Source organism: Prinia subflava, chromosome 1 (assembly GCF_021018805.1).
Source record: "Prinia subflava isolate CZ2003 ecotype Zambia chromosome 1, Cam_Psub_1.2, whole genome shotgun sequence".
Lineage (NCBI taxonomy): Eukaryota > Metazoa > Chordata > Aves > Passeriformes > Cisticolidae > Prinia > Prinia subflava.
In genome coordinates, this window is record NC_086247.1 from 89,270,308 (window position 1) to 89,284,557 (window position 14,250).

Below are 14,250 nucleotides of genomic sequence, written 5' to 3' on the forward strand. Positions count from 1 at the left end.
GTCCTTATCCCAAACACATGTAAACGTGTGTGTCTTTATAAAAGGGAGACAGAGCCAGCACAGAACACACAGCATTTTTACCCAAACAGCTAAGTCAAAAAATGTTCAGCTTAAATACTGGCTGAATTGGGTTTTGATTTTTGCTGCCTAGGGAAGTGAACAGCTTTGCATAGAATGGCCACAGCAGTTAGAAAGGAGGCTGTGCTGCAAACACGTGGCCAAAGCCTTTAGCTTTAATTCATGTTGCCACCTTTTAGCCAGCTCAGTTGATCTCTCAAAGGCAAGGGTCAGGTTTCCATCTAGTATGATGTGACTGCATTACCATAATAGCTCTCTGAGTCTCCAAAAAGCCTCCAACAAAACCAAGTCAAGACCTTGGTATTTATAATAATTCCAAAATAAACAGGAGACCGTCTTCACTCACTGTAGAGAAGCTTTAAATGGCAGAAACGTAATTCTGAATAGTTATCAGCTAATGTATTTTCAGACTTTTTAATTGCTGTATACTAGCACCAAAATGAGACTTCACTTTTTTCTCTTTCCAGTATTGTTTTCCAAAATGGTTTGTACATCTTAGCCATATGAGGGGAAAATGTGCACTCATTTGACTGATGTACATCTCCACTCAGTACATTGAGCAGTAACATGGCTGATCAGTGGTACCCAAAAATCTAAAACCATTTTCTGAAATCCTGAATTTCATTTAAAGGTAATTTAACTGCTTAGTAAAATCAAGTTCCACATATTTGCCTGCTGGTTTTTAGTTTTACAGGTCACGTTTCAGTTATATTTTCAGGCTTCCATTTGTAACCATAGGGGCTGAACACTTTGCTTTATAAAACTCTAATTGTGGTGTCCATGTAGTCATTGCCTCCAGGTACCAAGGTGCTGTGCTTAACAAGTTCAGAGATAAAAATCATGCAGGTTGACACTACGAGAATAATCTGAATCCTTTCTTCTGCTCTTTATTATTTCTAATGTGAAGTGGTGTTTGATAGGAAAGAAAATGCCAGCTGCTGTCACAGAAATTTTGCTCAGATAGAGGAAATATTATTAGTAACTAGAAAAATAGGCTTTCTAAATGGAATCTGATATATCCCAGTATTAAGACCATACATCAAACAAACATAAAAATTATTCTCTTCCTTACATAAAATGTGGTTATTTGTATGTAAAATAGGGACATACCCCTGTGATTTTGCTTGTGTACCTTATAGCATAAAAGTTGGTGTAGGGAAAGATAATAATTCTTGTTATTAATATTAAAATATTATATACAGTATGTATTAATATTCTATAGTTCCAGCTTACTATCATTTCTGCCTTCCCAGATTCAACAGAGAGAGGAAAAACAGATTTTTTTTGGCATTGAATGGGACTGCATGTCTGCTAGGGTCAAGGATGATCAGGAATCAACCAACTTAAACCACAGTTCATAATAACCATTCCAGGGTAGAGCAAAAGATTAATACAGATATTTGGCATAAATTATATGTAACCCCAGAGGTGCTACCACTATCACTGATAGGCTCAGCCTTGGGCAGCGGTGGGTCCAGCTTGGAACTGGTTCCATCAGACATGGGGGAAACTTCTGGCAGCTTCTCACAAAAGTCACCCCTGTAGCCCCCCTGCTATCAAAATCTTTCCACATAAACCCAGTGCATGTGTACATAGAAGATCTCAGTCCAGACCTCATTTGAAAACAATCTAATGGATAGATTTCATTTAAAATTCTGTCTGCATTATTTATGTCTCTTTTTTTGTCATTCTTCTTTCCTCCAACCATGAACAGATGGAGAACTTTCCATACCAAATGAAGAAGGAGCTTTGGAGAATGGGCAGGCCCTGGGCTCCGGGCTGAGCTCCAGCCAGGTGTCCCTGCCAGCCCTAGCAGAACTGGAGTCAGTCCCAACACCTGTGGAACCCTGCTCATATGAGGTGCTCCCAACCACAGAGATCATGGATGGGGCAGGTAACGTCTCGTTTATGTTATGGTGTAGATACTCTAAGCTGTTCAAAACAAGTTTTTGACTTCTAACATTTGGTGTTTAGAAATTCTGAGACGTCTTTGTAAAAATGAAGGTTTTCTGGTGTAGAAGGAGTTGATAGCATAGAGATTGTCACTGAATGCTCTACAAAAAATTTTGACTGACACAATGTAGAAGTAACCTCTACTTCTAAGCAAGTAACCTCTCTTGGAGTAAGGCGAAACTCCTGCGTTTTGTGAACATGTAAAAGGAGGTTTCCAGCTCTCTGTCTACACCTCAGATGTGCCAATAAGCTCTAGAGCAGAAAGCTTACAACACGTGTGGATCCTGGGGTACAGCATCGTGCCCTCTACCTGCCACGTGGTGCTGTGTGATGTTCACACGACACATCTGTCAGTAACCAACACAGTCAGCTGCCCTACCCTGGGTGAAGCTGGCTGCTCTTCTTCCCCAGCTTGTGCAGAGAGACAGCAATGCTCTCCATCTAGGTTGGCTCCTCTTTCTGCATCATGTTGTGCTGCTGGGAGTTGTAGACAAAGGTCGAGTGAGGAAAATAGAGCAGTAGTTGTCATCTGTGATCTTGCATAGCTATGCAGCCTTTTCAAAAGATAGTAGGCCTCGTGAGATTCTTTTTACTTTTAACAGGGTAAGTTTAAAGACCACCTGCTAACATATCTGGTCCTAGGCAAGCTGTGGTGACAGACCATCAGAGACGTGACATTATAAAACTTGATTTGTGTTCCAGATGTGGGAGTACATCCCAGCCTGACATGGGGGAGCTGGCTTCTGTCAGAAGTAATGGGAAATTTGGCTGTTGTGTAGATGTGTGTTACTCTTTCTCTTTTACTTTCTTTCTGTCCTTCTTTCCTCCTTTCTACGTTATACGATGTTTGAGTGAAATCTATGAGTCATTCCTAATCTGCATTGCTGTGCTGCTTTTCTTGTCTGACTTCGGCTGTATCTGCTGCTGCTTTGCCTGTAACGTTGTTGCGTCTATGATGTGGTTGTGTCCTCCAGTGTCTGAAGAGAGCCCCACATCCAATGAATCCGGCGTCCTCCTGTCCCAAGATCCTACAGCTAAGCCAGTCCTGCTACTTCCCCCCAAAAAATCTGCTGCTTTCCCTGGAGACCATGAGGACACCCCAGTGAAACAGTTGTCCCTTCTCAAACAGCCCCCTGCCCTGCCTCCTAAACCTATTGCCAGGATTGCCAGCCACTTAACTGGTAAGTAGGTATTCCTGGACCCTCAGCCCCACTGTTTCCCTTATAGGAGAAGCTGCCTTTGTAGCAAGGTTCTTCCTCTTTCTGTAAAGCTGTTTGCCCTTGTTGTGTGTGTTGGTGATGTACGTGCTGTACCTAGGGCAGGGATCACAAAATCTTCAGACCGCACCTTCATCAAGGTTGTTCCAGGGACACTTCCCCTCTCATCTGTAATTACCTAAGACCGCTGTGGCATTTCCTAGCCCTCCTCACTCTTATTCATCAAGAGTTGCCATCACCACTGAAATTGCAGGATGTGCTTTGATGGGAAAGGAAGTATCAGAAAAATACTAGGATATCTTTAAATGCCCTTGATGAGGAGAGGCATGAGAGTTGAGGGGAAAGGGAGAGTTTTGATTTCTCCTTTTGCCGTTTGTTTTGTGTCCCCTCAGCTGCCATGTGGACATATCCCCAGTATCTTTCCATATGTTTGTCTTTTACATGCCCCCCAATCCTTACACAGGTAATTCTGTCCTATGACTTTTTGCCATTTTGCCTCAGTGCTTACACTGCCTGCCAAACTGTTCCCCCTTTCCACCCCTTCTCTGACTACTCCCCTCCCACTGGTGAGTCCAGCTCCAATCCCCAATGACCAGGATTTTGATGTCCTGCGCTTTATGCTGCAGTTTAGCTCTCACTGCATGGAAGGTAGCCACAGTAAACAACACAGGCTCTGTTTTGTGTTCCACATGTTTTCACAAGAGTCCAAGCTCTTTGGGATTCTAAGTTCTAAATGGATGTGGAAGGAGGGTGGGTGTGTCTCCTCGTCCCAGTCTCTCATTTTGACTGCTGAAGCAAAGGATGGCTATATTTATGCAGACCAAAATAGATTCCCTAAACACTTTCCTGCACCTTTTGAACAGTCTGTTCATAATTGCAGCTTCTGCACAGAAGGCAGCACCTCAAAATCCTGAGTTGAATCTGAGGTGTGGTTCGTCTTTGTAGAAGGGCAGCTACCAGTCTTCCCCCTGGGCTGATCTTCTGTTAATCCTGCCCTGATATTTTCAGAATTGATGTGAGAAATGCGTGGCCCACATTTATGTATTGTAGATTTTTTTCCAGACAGTTAATACCCATTTTATTCAGGTTTAAGATCTATATCAGGAAAGAGCTCATTAGGAAAGAACATGTTCTGGTTTTCTCTCATCTCTACATAGTCTCTTCATGTTTCTGTTTGGATGACCACACTTTTTTGTCCTCTATAGTTTTGTACATTTTATGTGAAACCTCTTTACTTCCTTACCTGCCAAAATCTGCACATAATAGTTGATATTTTGCCTTTTGCTACAAACTGAATGGGCAGTCCTACAGCCTGCAAGGCCAGGTAGCAGTATTCATGGCTTCACCTAAGGACAAAACCAGCTTCCTATGATCTCCCATAAAACTCTGTCCCAGTTATAAGAAGTTGATCAGAAATGAGGCCAACGTGGAGGAAATAAAAATACAGGAATAGCATAGGAAAAAACTCAGGTACTAAATGTCCTTGATTTATAAGCAATTCTTTTGTAAGAGATAATGGAAGAATCAAAGCATGAGGGCTTCTGGAGTAGTTTTGTTTTTTCTGCAGCTGCAAATTTTGTGTGAAGTAGAATCAGGCTCAAAATATCAGTATAATTGAGTTGCTTTATGGTGATGACTTTCCAATGAAAGTGAAACAGAATTGTGACTTCTTTTACTTTGTGGTGGCCTTCAGTGATGCCTCATCTAGTCCTATATAAAGTCTTGTATGTGCATATAGATAGACTCTTGTACATGCATATACAGAACCTTCAGGGTAAAGGAACAGAGATTCAAATTTAGTCATAGAGCCATAATTTAGTTGACAGTTATTCCTGCTGGAACTGAAACCCTTATTCACACATTCCTTATAAATGAAAGTATTCAGCTTGTTCTTAAGGGTCCATTTACTTTGGTGGTCTAAAGGATATACGTGTTGCTCAGTGCCTTGTGTTTTCCAGTGGTAATTATATTACATATGTACAATCTTTGGAAATGAGCAATTGATCCTAATGAAGCATCCTCCTCAGTGAGAAGCAGAATAAATGCTATTCTTTTTCTAATTACTCCAGAGACATTCTCAGCTTGCGAGTGAGAAAACAAGCAAAATCTGAATTCTGGCATTCAAAATGAAAACTTTTCAGTTTGCAGGTTTTCTACTGAAGAAGTTTTGAAAAGGTTGAAGGACAAATTAAGACATATCAGGCATGGCTAGTGGAGAGTGACAGGTTTAATGGTCTGGTAGCTCTGTTCAAGAGACTGTGAGAGGAGATGTGATCCTGTGAAGGGTTTAGGTACACATGTGAAATGCAGAAGCAACTCAATTCTGTCTACATACATATATATATATATACACACATATTATGTACATAAGTATATCTATTTAATAGAAACATGTTTTATACAAACATATATTTTAAAATCACCACAGACATGGTCAGAGGCAAAAAAAAAAGAAAAATAATTTAAATACAAACCTTGAGGGGAAAAAAAGTCGGACCACCTCTTGCTGTGAAAATATTCCAAAGTTTTTCAAAACGTTATACAGACTGACTTGCATGGCTTGGCAAAGAACTCATTACAGGTTTTAGAAATGGAAAAAAAAAATGCCTTTCCTCTGAAAGCATTTTGAACCATCTCAAATGTCTATCCTCCTGTGCCAAGAAAAAGATTGGCCTTTCACTTGATAAGAAACGCACATAAAAGAGTGGGCCTAAATAAACACGTAAGAGCACATTTAATTTTGTGGAGAATGAAAAGAAAAAAAATCCATTTTAAAGGTGGAAGGAAGAGAGAATTGCCTCTAGCAGCTACAAATCACACAGCCTTGGCTTGCTGCTTCTCTCTGCTGAGGCACTGTAGGGATGGGGCAGTACAGAAACAGGGGCAGAGCCAAGAGCAGACGGCAGGGCAGCCACTGGGAGTGGTGCCAGCACCGCTGCAGAAGATGCTCCATGCTTTTCCTCACGCCATGTCCTGTGGTCTTGATGGTGCTGTCTCCACAGGGAACATCCCTGTCGCAGCACCAGGTGTGGAAGTGCCTGCCTAGCCCTAGAAGGCAATTCTAGGAGAAAAGCATGAGCCTTAACTGTTTTGATACTGTTGTTTCACTGCTCTGCATGTCCTGTTGGCCTGTCACCTCCTGGTGAGCCTTCTACCAGTTTTCAAACATGATTAGCATTAGACTGATTATTATTAGACAATGTTCACAAGATAAAATTTATTTTGTTGTTTTATTTCTCCAATATTCACGTGCATTTAGGCATTTAGGACACTTCTAGCTTCCTTCACTTAAAATTTAAGAAGAGTTGAAATAATCACCTGGGACCAAATTTAATTGGGGTGCTGATGCTCAAGTCCCCAGCTTATCATAAAATCTTCAATGGCCAAGTGAAAGAAAGACTAGGCATGTCTGATTTGATAGACTCCAGTGTTGTAAAGTTTCCTTTGATCTTAATTCATTAAGCTGTTAATTTTCACCAGCACAGATTATGTTTTCTGAAATTAATTAGATATTTTCCAGCTGAATCACCAGTAACCCATAAAGCTCCTAAAACACCAGAGAACAAAATATGCACCACTAAGATGGGATCTCAGGAGCACCTGAGTACACTGTTTGAGCCAAAATTTATCCTAATATTAGAATAGGGTGTAGCTTTGTTTGTATCTGGCCACTTATCTATTCCATTTAAGCTTTTTGCATTCTTTTGCTTTCTTCATTCAAGATTTTGAGGAGACACATAGCACCTTTTTAGTTCTGATATTGTTCTTTCTAGTTATGTCTTTGTAGAGTCAGAACTAATTTATAATTAGAGTCAAACATTTAATAGGGTACGAAATGTTAGAAGTCCTCAGAAATTGCTTCTGACAATGTGGACAAGACAAGAATGAGGTTTGAAAACATGAATACCTGGGGTCCTGCTGCCTTGCCACAACACAGCTGTTTATTAGTGACAGCTTTATAAAAGTTTTTGCAACTACAGTTTGTCCAATAAATACTCTGCAGTATTTTATATTGCAGTAGTCACATATGTATCAGAAGACTCCTCTGTAGATAAGCCCAAGACATAATCCAGAAGCTTCCTCCACTGTGATGTTACCTCCACCTGCCTGCTCTGGCAGGCTCCATTCATGAGGAGAGGTTACATTCATGTGGAGACAAGGACGGTTCTCTCACTCTGTGTCAAGGGAGAAGCAGCACAGCAAAAGCAGTTCTCCTGCACTGGGTTCTCATGGAAACTGGACCCTGGTGCAGTTTCTCCTCTGTAATTCCTCTCTGTGCTGCTTCCTGGAGAGGAGTACCTATCACATACATACATCTGGAAATCTTCTCTTCTTTGAAACCTTCTTCAAGGCCCTCTACAGGAATTCATGCAGAGCTATACTTTTCAACTTTTGGGGCTAATCATGTGTTGCTTTTGTTCTCCAAATTCAACCTGAACCTTGGATGCATATGTGTGGTACAGAAAAACAGCAAAGATTTTTTTGTCTCAAATCCTCCCCTAAAGACATGGCTGTAGATCTTGCTGGAGTCAGCAGGAGATGCATGGCAAATCTTTCAGAACAGTTTTTGACTTGTCTTTATGAATCTGCACAAAAACTCATTGAAACAAGAAAGATACTCTCATCATTTAGGCATAAGTGATTACAGAGAGAAGACCTGAAAAAGCAAAGCTACTTGTCCAAATGGTGCCAGCAAATACCAGGGACTTCACCCCATGGAGCTCCCTCAACAGACCACACTGGTTTTTGCAGTTTGTTGAGTTTGGGGAGTTTTTGCACATTACTTTACAGAATTTTTTACTTGGAAGTAATTTAAAGATTATCTCATTAACTTTATGACAAGCTGTATTTCTTGCAGTTGTATATAGTACAGCAAAGGTCACAGTATAAGGTCATTCAGGTGATGAAAAACGTCAGCAGGTCTTTAATCCATCCTCCTGCTCAAAGGAGTGCCAAGTATGGGATCAGGCCAAGTTGCTCAGGCCTTTGACCAGCTGGATCTTGAAAACTTCAGAGGATGTCAGCTGTACAACCTGTCTGGATAAACCTGTTCCACTAATTGCTTCTTCTCATGGCAGGGAAGACGCTTTCCTTATAGTCCAGTCTTGAATCTCTTTTGTTTTGCTTTTGTCCACTGTCTTTCCTCCTCCCACCACACACCAGTGAAGAGTATCACCTTACTGATAACCTGGCTTGTAGGTACTGGGAGGCTGCTCTTGAGTGTTCCCCCCACAAGCTGTCTTTGCTCCAAGCTGAACACACCTCAGTACCTCAGGTGCTCTAGCCCTCAGCCTCTGCAGTGACCCTGTGCTCCACTCATTCTGTTTTTTGAGTATCTTTCCTGGTGGATACTAAGCTTGCACAATAGTCTAGATACAGTCTAAGGACTGGTGAATAGAAGGGGAACCTTCTATCAATAAAAGAATCCTTTGATCCTCTGGCTGTGTTTGTTCTTGTACCACCCAGGAGCCTGTTGTCCTTCCTTGCTGTCAGGGTACAGTGCTGGCTTACATTTGGCAAGGAGTCAAGAGAGAACATTTCAGCCACTGACAGTATAGCAAACAAAGCTGTGCCACAAACCCAGGATCCCCAGGCATGTCCACTTTTTCCATGCAGTTGTTGAGCTGGGGTAGAATTTGAAGATTTTAATGAGTCTTTCTTCAAACCCTGCTGCAGCAACCTTTGCTGCCATACATCCAGAAGTTCCTGGCACCCCATCTGCAGCAGCTGTATCTTCAGTGTGTGCTGACCAATTCTCCAGCAATGTTCAGTGACTAAGAAGCATCAGATGACTTGGTGTACATGGTGCACACTCCAGGGTACCACTAACACTTGAGAAGAACCATATAGTAGCAAACCTGTGCAACAAATAAACATCTTTATATCATGAAAACACCAAAAGAAGTACAGTAACTATAGATGTTAGCAAAATTATCTGTCTGGAAAGGGTAAGGGATGGTCTGCTTGTCTAAAGTCTGATTTGCAGCAAATATTGTGGCATCCACAACTGTCTTTTATGTAATTGATTGTCATCAAGAGTGGAGAGGATGATGTCTTAACATCTTTTTCATCAATTCTAGCATACAAGTTATTACACAGTGCTGAGTGGTCACAACCCCACTGGGAACCAACATCTTGCAAAACTGCTCATTATTCTCTTGAGCATGAAAAACCTCAGCCAGAAGAGATTAATCAGACTTGCACACCTGGTTTCACACTGTTCGCTTCTTTTCGGTTACAAGTGCTTTGTGCAATGATTTAAGACTCTGGTAGCATTTTGCTGAGAAGACACTTACCATAGAATCCTTGTTCTTATTTCAGCTGTCCAGCTTCTTACTCAACTACAGATGCCCATTCCTGATGTATATTCCATGCTGGAGACTATAATTGTTACCACCCCCAGTTCCTAAATCATGTACATTGTGAAATTACAGCAAACTGAGGAAAGAACTGTAAAACTCGGTCACCTCACTCTTACATGCAGGGAGAAGTTGTTCTATCCTTTGCTGTAGATGATGGTAGCACAGTTTCCAACAGCGTGTCTGGAGCCCATGGATTTGGGAAAGGCCCCACTTGTTCAGCGTAGTCACTGATCAGGCCACACACTAAAACTTGCAGTACCAAGGTCTCCATTACTGGTGTCAGTGAAGTTACATTCACGTGTACTGTCAGTGAATGTTATGTTGAATGGTGTTACGTTTCCCAGCAATGGGTTGAACTCTCTTCCCATTGTAGTCATTCTCCTTTTACCCATTTTATTTAAACAAAGTAGAATTCTCCTGAAGGTGAAAGGCAGACAAGTAGACTTAATGCCTCTGGTCCATTTCCAAGGGTCTGTTTTGGTATGAGGACCATATTCAGATAAGCTCAAGAACCTGGGTGTAACACTGTCAGTCTGAATGAGAACATTAAAAATAATGGGCAAGATTTTTGGCAGGTGTCGAGTGGAGTCATCCAGCACTGGTACCATTGAAAACATGTTGATGTGAAGCATCTGTTTAAATTTAAGTAGAAACTAAAGGTCTATACCTTTGTTGTGCAGTGTCAAAACCAGAGTGTGCCTGTCTGACTCACGACGAAATGAATATGTGGCTACTCAGGATAATTAAGCTAGACTCGTTCTCCTGTGCAGTTCCAGAGCTGCTGTGCCTGTGCCACAACTCTACTGCATGAATACTTGCATAAGAAAAGATATTTTTGCTGTATTTAGAAAAAAGAAGACAGGATTCCTGTTTGCTTTATACCTGAGCTATTTGACATGTCATGCTCACTTCCAACATACAATATTGCTCTGATCTTCAGAGTCACAAAAGGCAGAAAACCCAGATGATACTTCCAGTTGTGCTTTTGTCAAAAGCAAGAGATGCCTGGAGTTGGGATCTCTTTGAATTCGCCACTAAGGATGGCTGCTACAGAGTGATGGGGCATCCAGGCACAGGCACTGTGAAATGAAGACTTTAATTGACATACTGCAGAAAAGGATCTTAAACCTGTATTTGTCAAAATGGAAGTGCGTATCTCAGTGTAATCTTTGTAATTCAGGACAAGCTCTAGAAGTAAAATTGCCTGAAGCATAAATGTGTGAAAAAAACCCCCACTTTTTTTACAACAAATTCCATAGGAGCTTTATTCTCAGGGCTCTATACAATTTACTTTTTACTCTCTCTGTTATTTACCTTCTATTAAAGAGTGTGTTCTTTTATGCAGGATATACAGAAGAAATGCATGCAAATAATATGTTTTTAAGAAAAACAAGGTGACCTTTGTATGCTTGAATAGAAAATCCTGAATGTTTTTTTTCTTTTACTGCTTTGGCAAACCCATGAGTTAAATTGCAGCCTTGGTAGAATCATCAGAATTATTTTTGCCTGCAAGAGACATGTGAAGTGGATTTAATATTACATTGAAAGGCAAAAGACTTGGATTCTACTCTCTATAGGTCTTCCACTCTGCAATGTGGAAAGCAACTTTTTCTCCATGGCCCCGCATCATGCTGTAACCCCAGCCATTAGCCAACCTCCACTCAGCCACTCACTCCCCCACTAGTGGGACTGGGGAGAGAATCAGAAGGGTAAAAATTGAGAGAACAAATGAGTTGCAATAAAGACAGTTCAATACGGAAAGCAAAAGCCATGCACACAAGCAAAGCGAAACAAGGAATTTGTTCACTGCCTCCCATGAGCAGGCAGGTGTTCAGCCATCTCCAGGAGGGTACATTTAATGGCTACTGGGGAAGACAAATGCCATCACTCCAAACATCCCCCCTTCCTCCTTCTTACCTTCACTTTATATACTGATCATGATGCCATGTGGTCTGGAATATCCCTTTGGTCACTTGGGATCACCTGTCCTGGCTGTGTGTCCTCCCAGCTTCCTGTGCATCCCAGGTTTCCTCAACAGTGTTGCAGTTCAAAAAGCAGAAAAGGCCTTGGCTCTGTGCAAGCCCTGCTCAGCAATAGCAAAACTATCTCTATATTAGCAACCCAAATGTTTTTCAGCACAAATCCAGAACAGCCCCATACCAAACACCATGAAGAAAATTAACTCTATCCCAGCCAAAACCAGCACATGGTATTTCATCTTTGCACGCCCTTGGACCCCTCTGTGTTAGCCTCTAAACACTCTGGAGAGGGGAAAGACACTGTCAATGTGTTGTTTCTAGCATAGCAAAACCACTAATATGAAGTGGATGCTGTGAAAGATGTGACTAGCACTAAAATAAGTAAAGAGACATATCTGGATTTGGCTCATGTCTTTTTTCACGTTACAATCCGTAATAATTTTCAAGACGCGTTTCTGCTTGCTAGTCCTGATATCAACCTTGTGTACCCTGGCTATTAGATACAGATAGAAGAACAGGCAATACCCAGAACCGGCCAGGAAGAAGGAAAGAATGAAGGGAATGAGGGGAAGGATAGTTTAAACTAAAAAGAATCATCTGGAAAAAGACTATAGAAATCTAAAAGCACTCAGAATAGTAATGACCTTTGGAGAGCAGCATCTTACTCCCAAGCTTCTTCAGGTCAAAAGAAGATTCTGGCCCTGCAATTCCCTTACCGTGTTGTAGCAAGAGGAGTGGACAGAGGCAGCAAGGAACCAAAGGTCATGCAAGCTTCACAGAGCACAGAGCTACATTGCAGAGACAAATATGTGCAGTATTCCAGGCTGGAAAGGGCCCAGCCTTTCTCCTAGAGACAAACTCAGAGCTGTTGCTCACAGTGTATGTGTATTCTCTCTCTTTCACTCTTAACATGTGCTGTGACCATTTCCCCCATCCATCTTGGCAACTACTAGCCTTCGTGCTACTTCTTTTCCCTTCTGAAAATATTTCACAGTGCAACTCCAAAAATCTCCATTCTACAGTTCAGTCCTGGAAGAGAGGTTTGCTTGTGGACCTCTCACTGGTTTCTCATTGAAGTCAGGGAAATCTTTGCTTGTCTGATCAACTATGGATTTCAGTGAATATTTTAACTGGAGTTAAAAAGGCAAAATTCAGTGCTTGAGTCCACATAAAAATGCCTTCCAGTTCTGTAAAAGAACACATTAGTCCTAACAATTTAGTGCCCTTTAACTCTTCTGCTCATGTACCTTCCATTTTTCCAAACCTGTCCTGTTTAGTATTCAAACCTTATTTCTTTTCTCTTTTGCCCTATAATGTAGTTTTTTACACCAGATGTTTTGTACATTACAAGGCTGTAAGAAGTGTGACTTGTAGTAATTGCACTGCAGTGGCTGAGATGGATCAGGAATCCCTGAGCTTTTGCTCTGGCAGTGATGGTGGTGAGTCATCCTGTAACTTCAGACACTGAATTGCTCTCCCCGTATTTACTCCTGTTGAGCGGAAGAAGTTGCGTCCGACTCAAAGGGCTATTTTGGAGGATTAGGGCTTTAAAGTGCGCCACAAGCCTTGTTAAGTATTGCTTAATGTGTTTATTAAGGGGCGTGCACAGCCCTGGGATGTTTTTTGTGGGACTCAGGAGTGCTGCAAAACAACAGTGTTTTTTCTGGAGACCATGCTGAGCACACAGTAGGAGTTGTCTGTCACAACAGGGAAGGTGTGCACACTCCTGTGTTGAGTAGCAACCCCAGTACCTGCTCACCCAGATACTCTCATCTCCATCTCACTGACATGAAAATTAACACCAGTGCTCTCTTTCTTTCTTTTAGATCCTGGCGCTCCTGTGAAACTGCCTTGTATGCCAGTTAAACTGTCACCTCCACTACCTCCAAAGAAAGTCATGATTTGCATGCCTTTAGGGGGGCCAGACCTCTCTCTCTCATCCTATTCCACGCAGAAGAGCTCCCAGCAGCCTTTGACCCAGCAGCATCACACTGTCCTGCCATCCCAGTTAGCAGCTCACCAGCACCAGCTCCAGTACGGCAGCCACAGCCAGCACCTTCCTTCTGGGTCCAGCACGTTGCCCATTCACCCTTCAGGGTGCCGGATGATTGAGGAACTGAACAAAACGCTAGCCATGACCATGCACAGGCTAGAAAGGTAATGGATCAGCTTTTAAAATTCCATGCTGGAGTGCACTGTTTCCTGCTAACCTCAGCATCGATATCATCACTTGAGTTGCGTTCACAGGACTTGAATGAGGTGTCTCCTCTGGGGTCTAATGACTTCAGGCAGAGTCATTTCTGGAGAAACAGAGGCAGAGGAAGAGCCTTTCCAGGCTTGTTTTACAAGTTTTTGGCAGAAAGGAAATAAAGTCCTAATTTCCTGAACTACATTGTCCCGTTCAAGGAAGTAGATTATACAGCCAATGGAGAAGATTTTAATAGGAGATGCCTGGCTTGCAATATGTACTGCTGAGGCATAACTGCAGAGCTCCAGTTGTGTGGAGGATTGCTAAATGCAAGGAGAGAAAGATTCATAAAAGAACAATTAGAATCCAATGTGCCACTCCAGCAGGGCATCTGATTAGTATTACCAATTAGCTCGAAACAATCTCTGTGGACTTCCTACAAGTCACTTAGAAGGGTTTTAATACAGTATTTA

The 14,250-nt window shown here is 41.9% G+C and overlaps 1 protein-coding gene across 1 annotated transcript in view; it reads left to right on the forward strand.

The window, feature by feature from the left end:
- Positions 1-14,250, forward strand: part of PHACTR1 (phosphatase and actin regulator 1) — a 306,506-nt gene that overhangs the window by 229,035 nt on the left and 63,221 nt on the right. Inside the window, exons 7-9 of the mRNA XM_063402625.1 lie at positions 1,793-1,972; positions 3,006-3,212; positions 13,416-13,746. Coding sequence (XP_063258695.1) covers positions 1,793-1,972; positions 3,006-3,212; positions 13,416-13,746 — 718 coding nt within the window. The remainder of the gene's footprint in view (positions 1-1,792; positions 1,973-3,005; positions 3,213-13,415; positions 13,747-14,250) is intronic.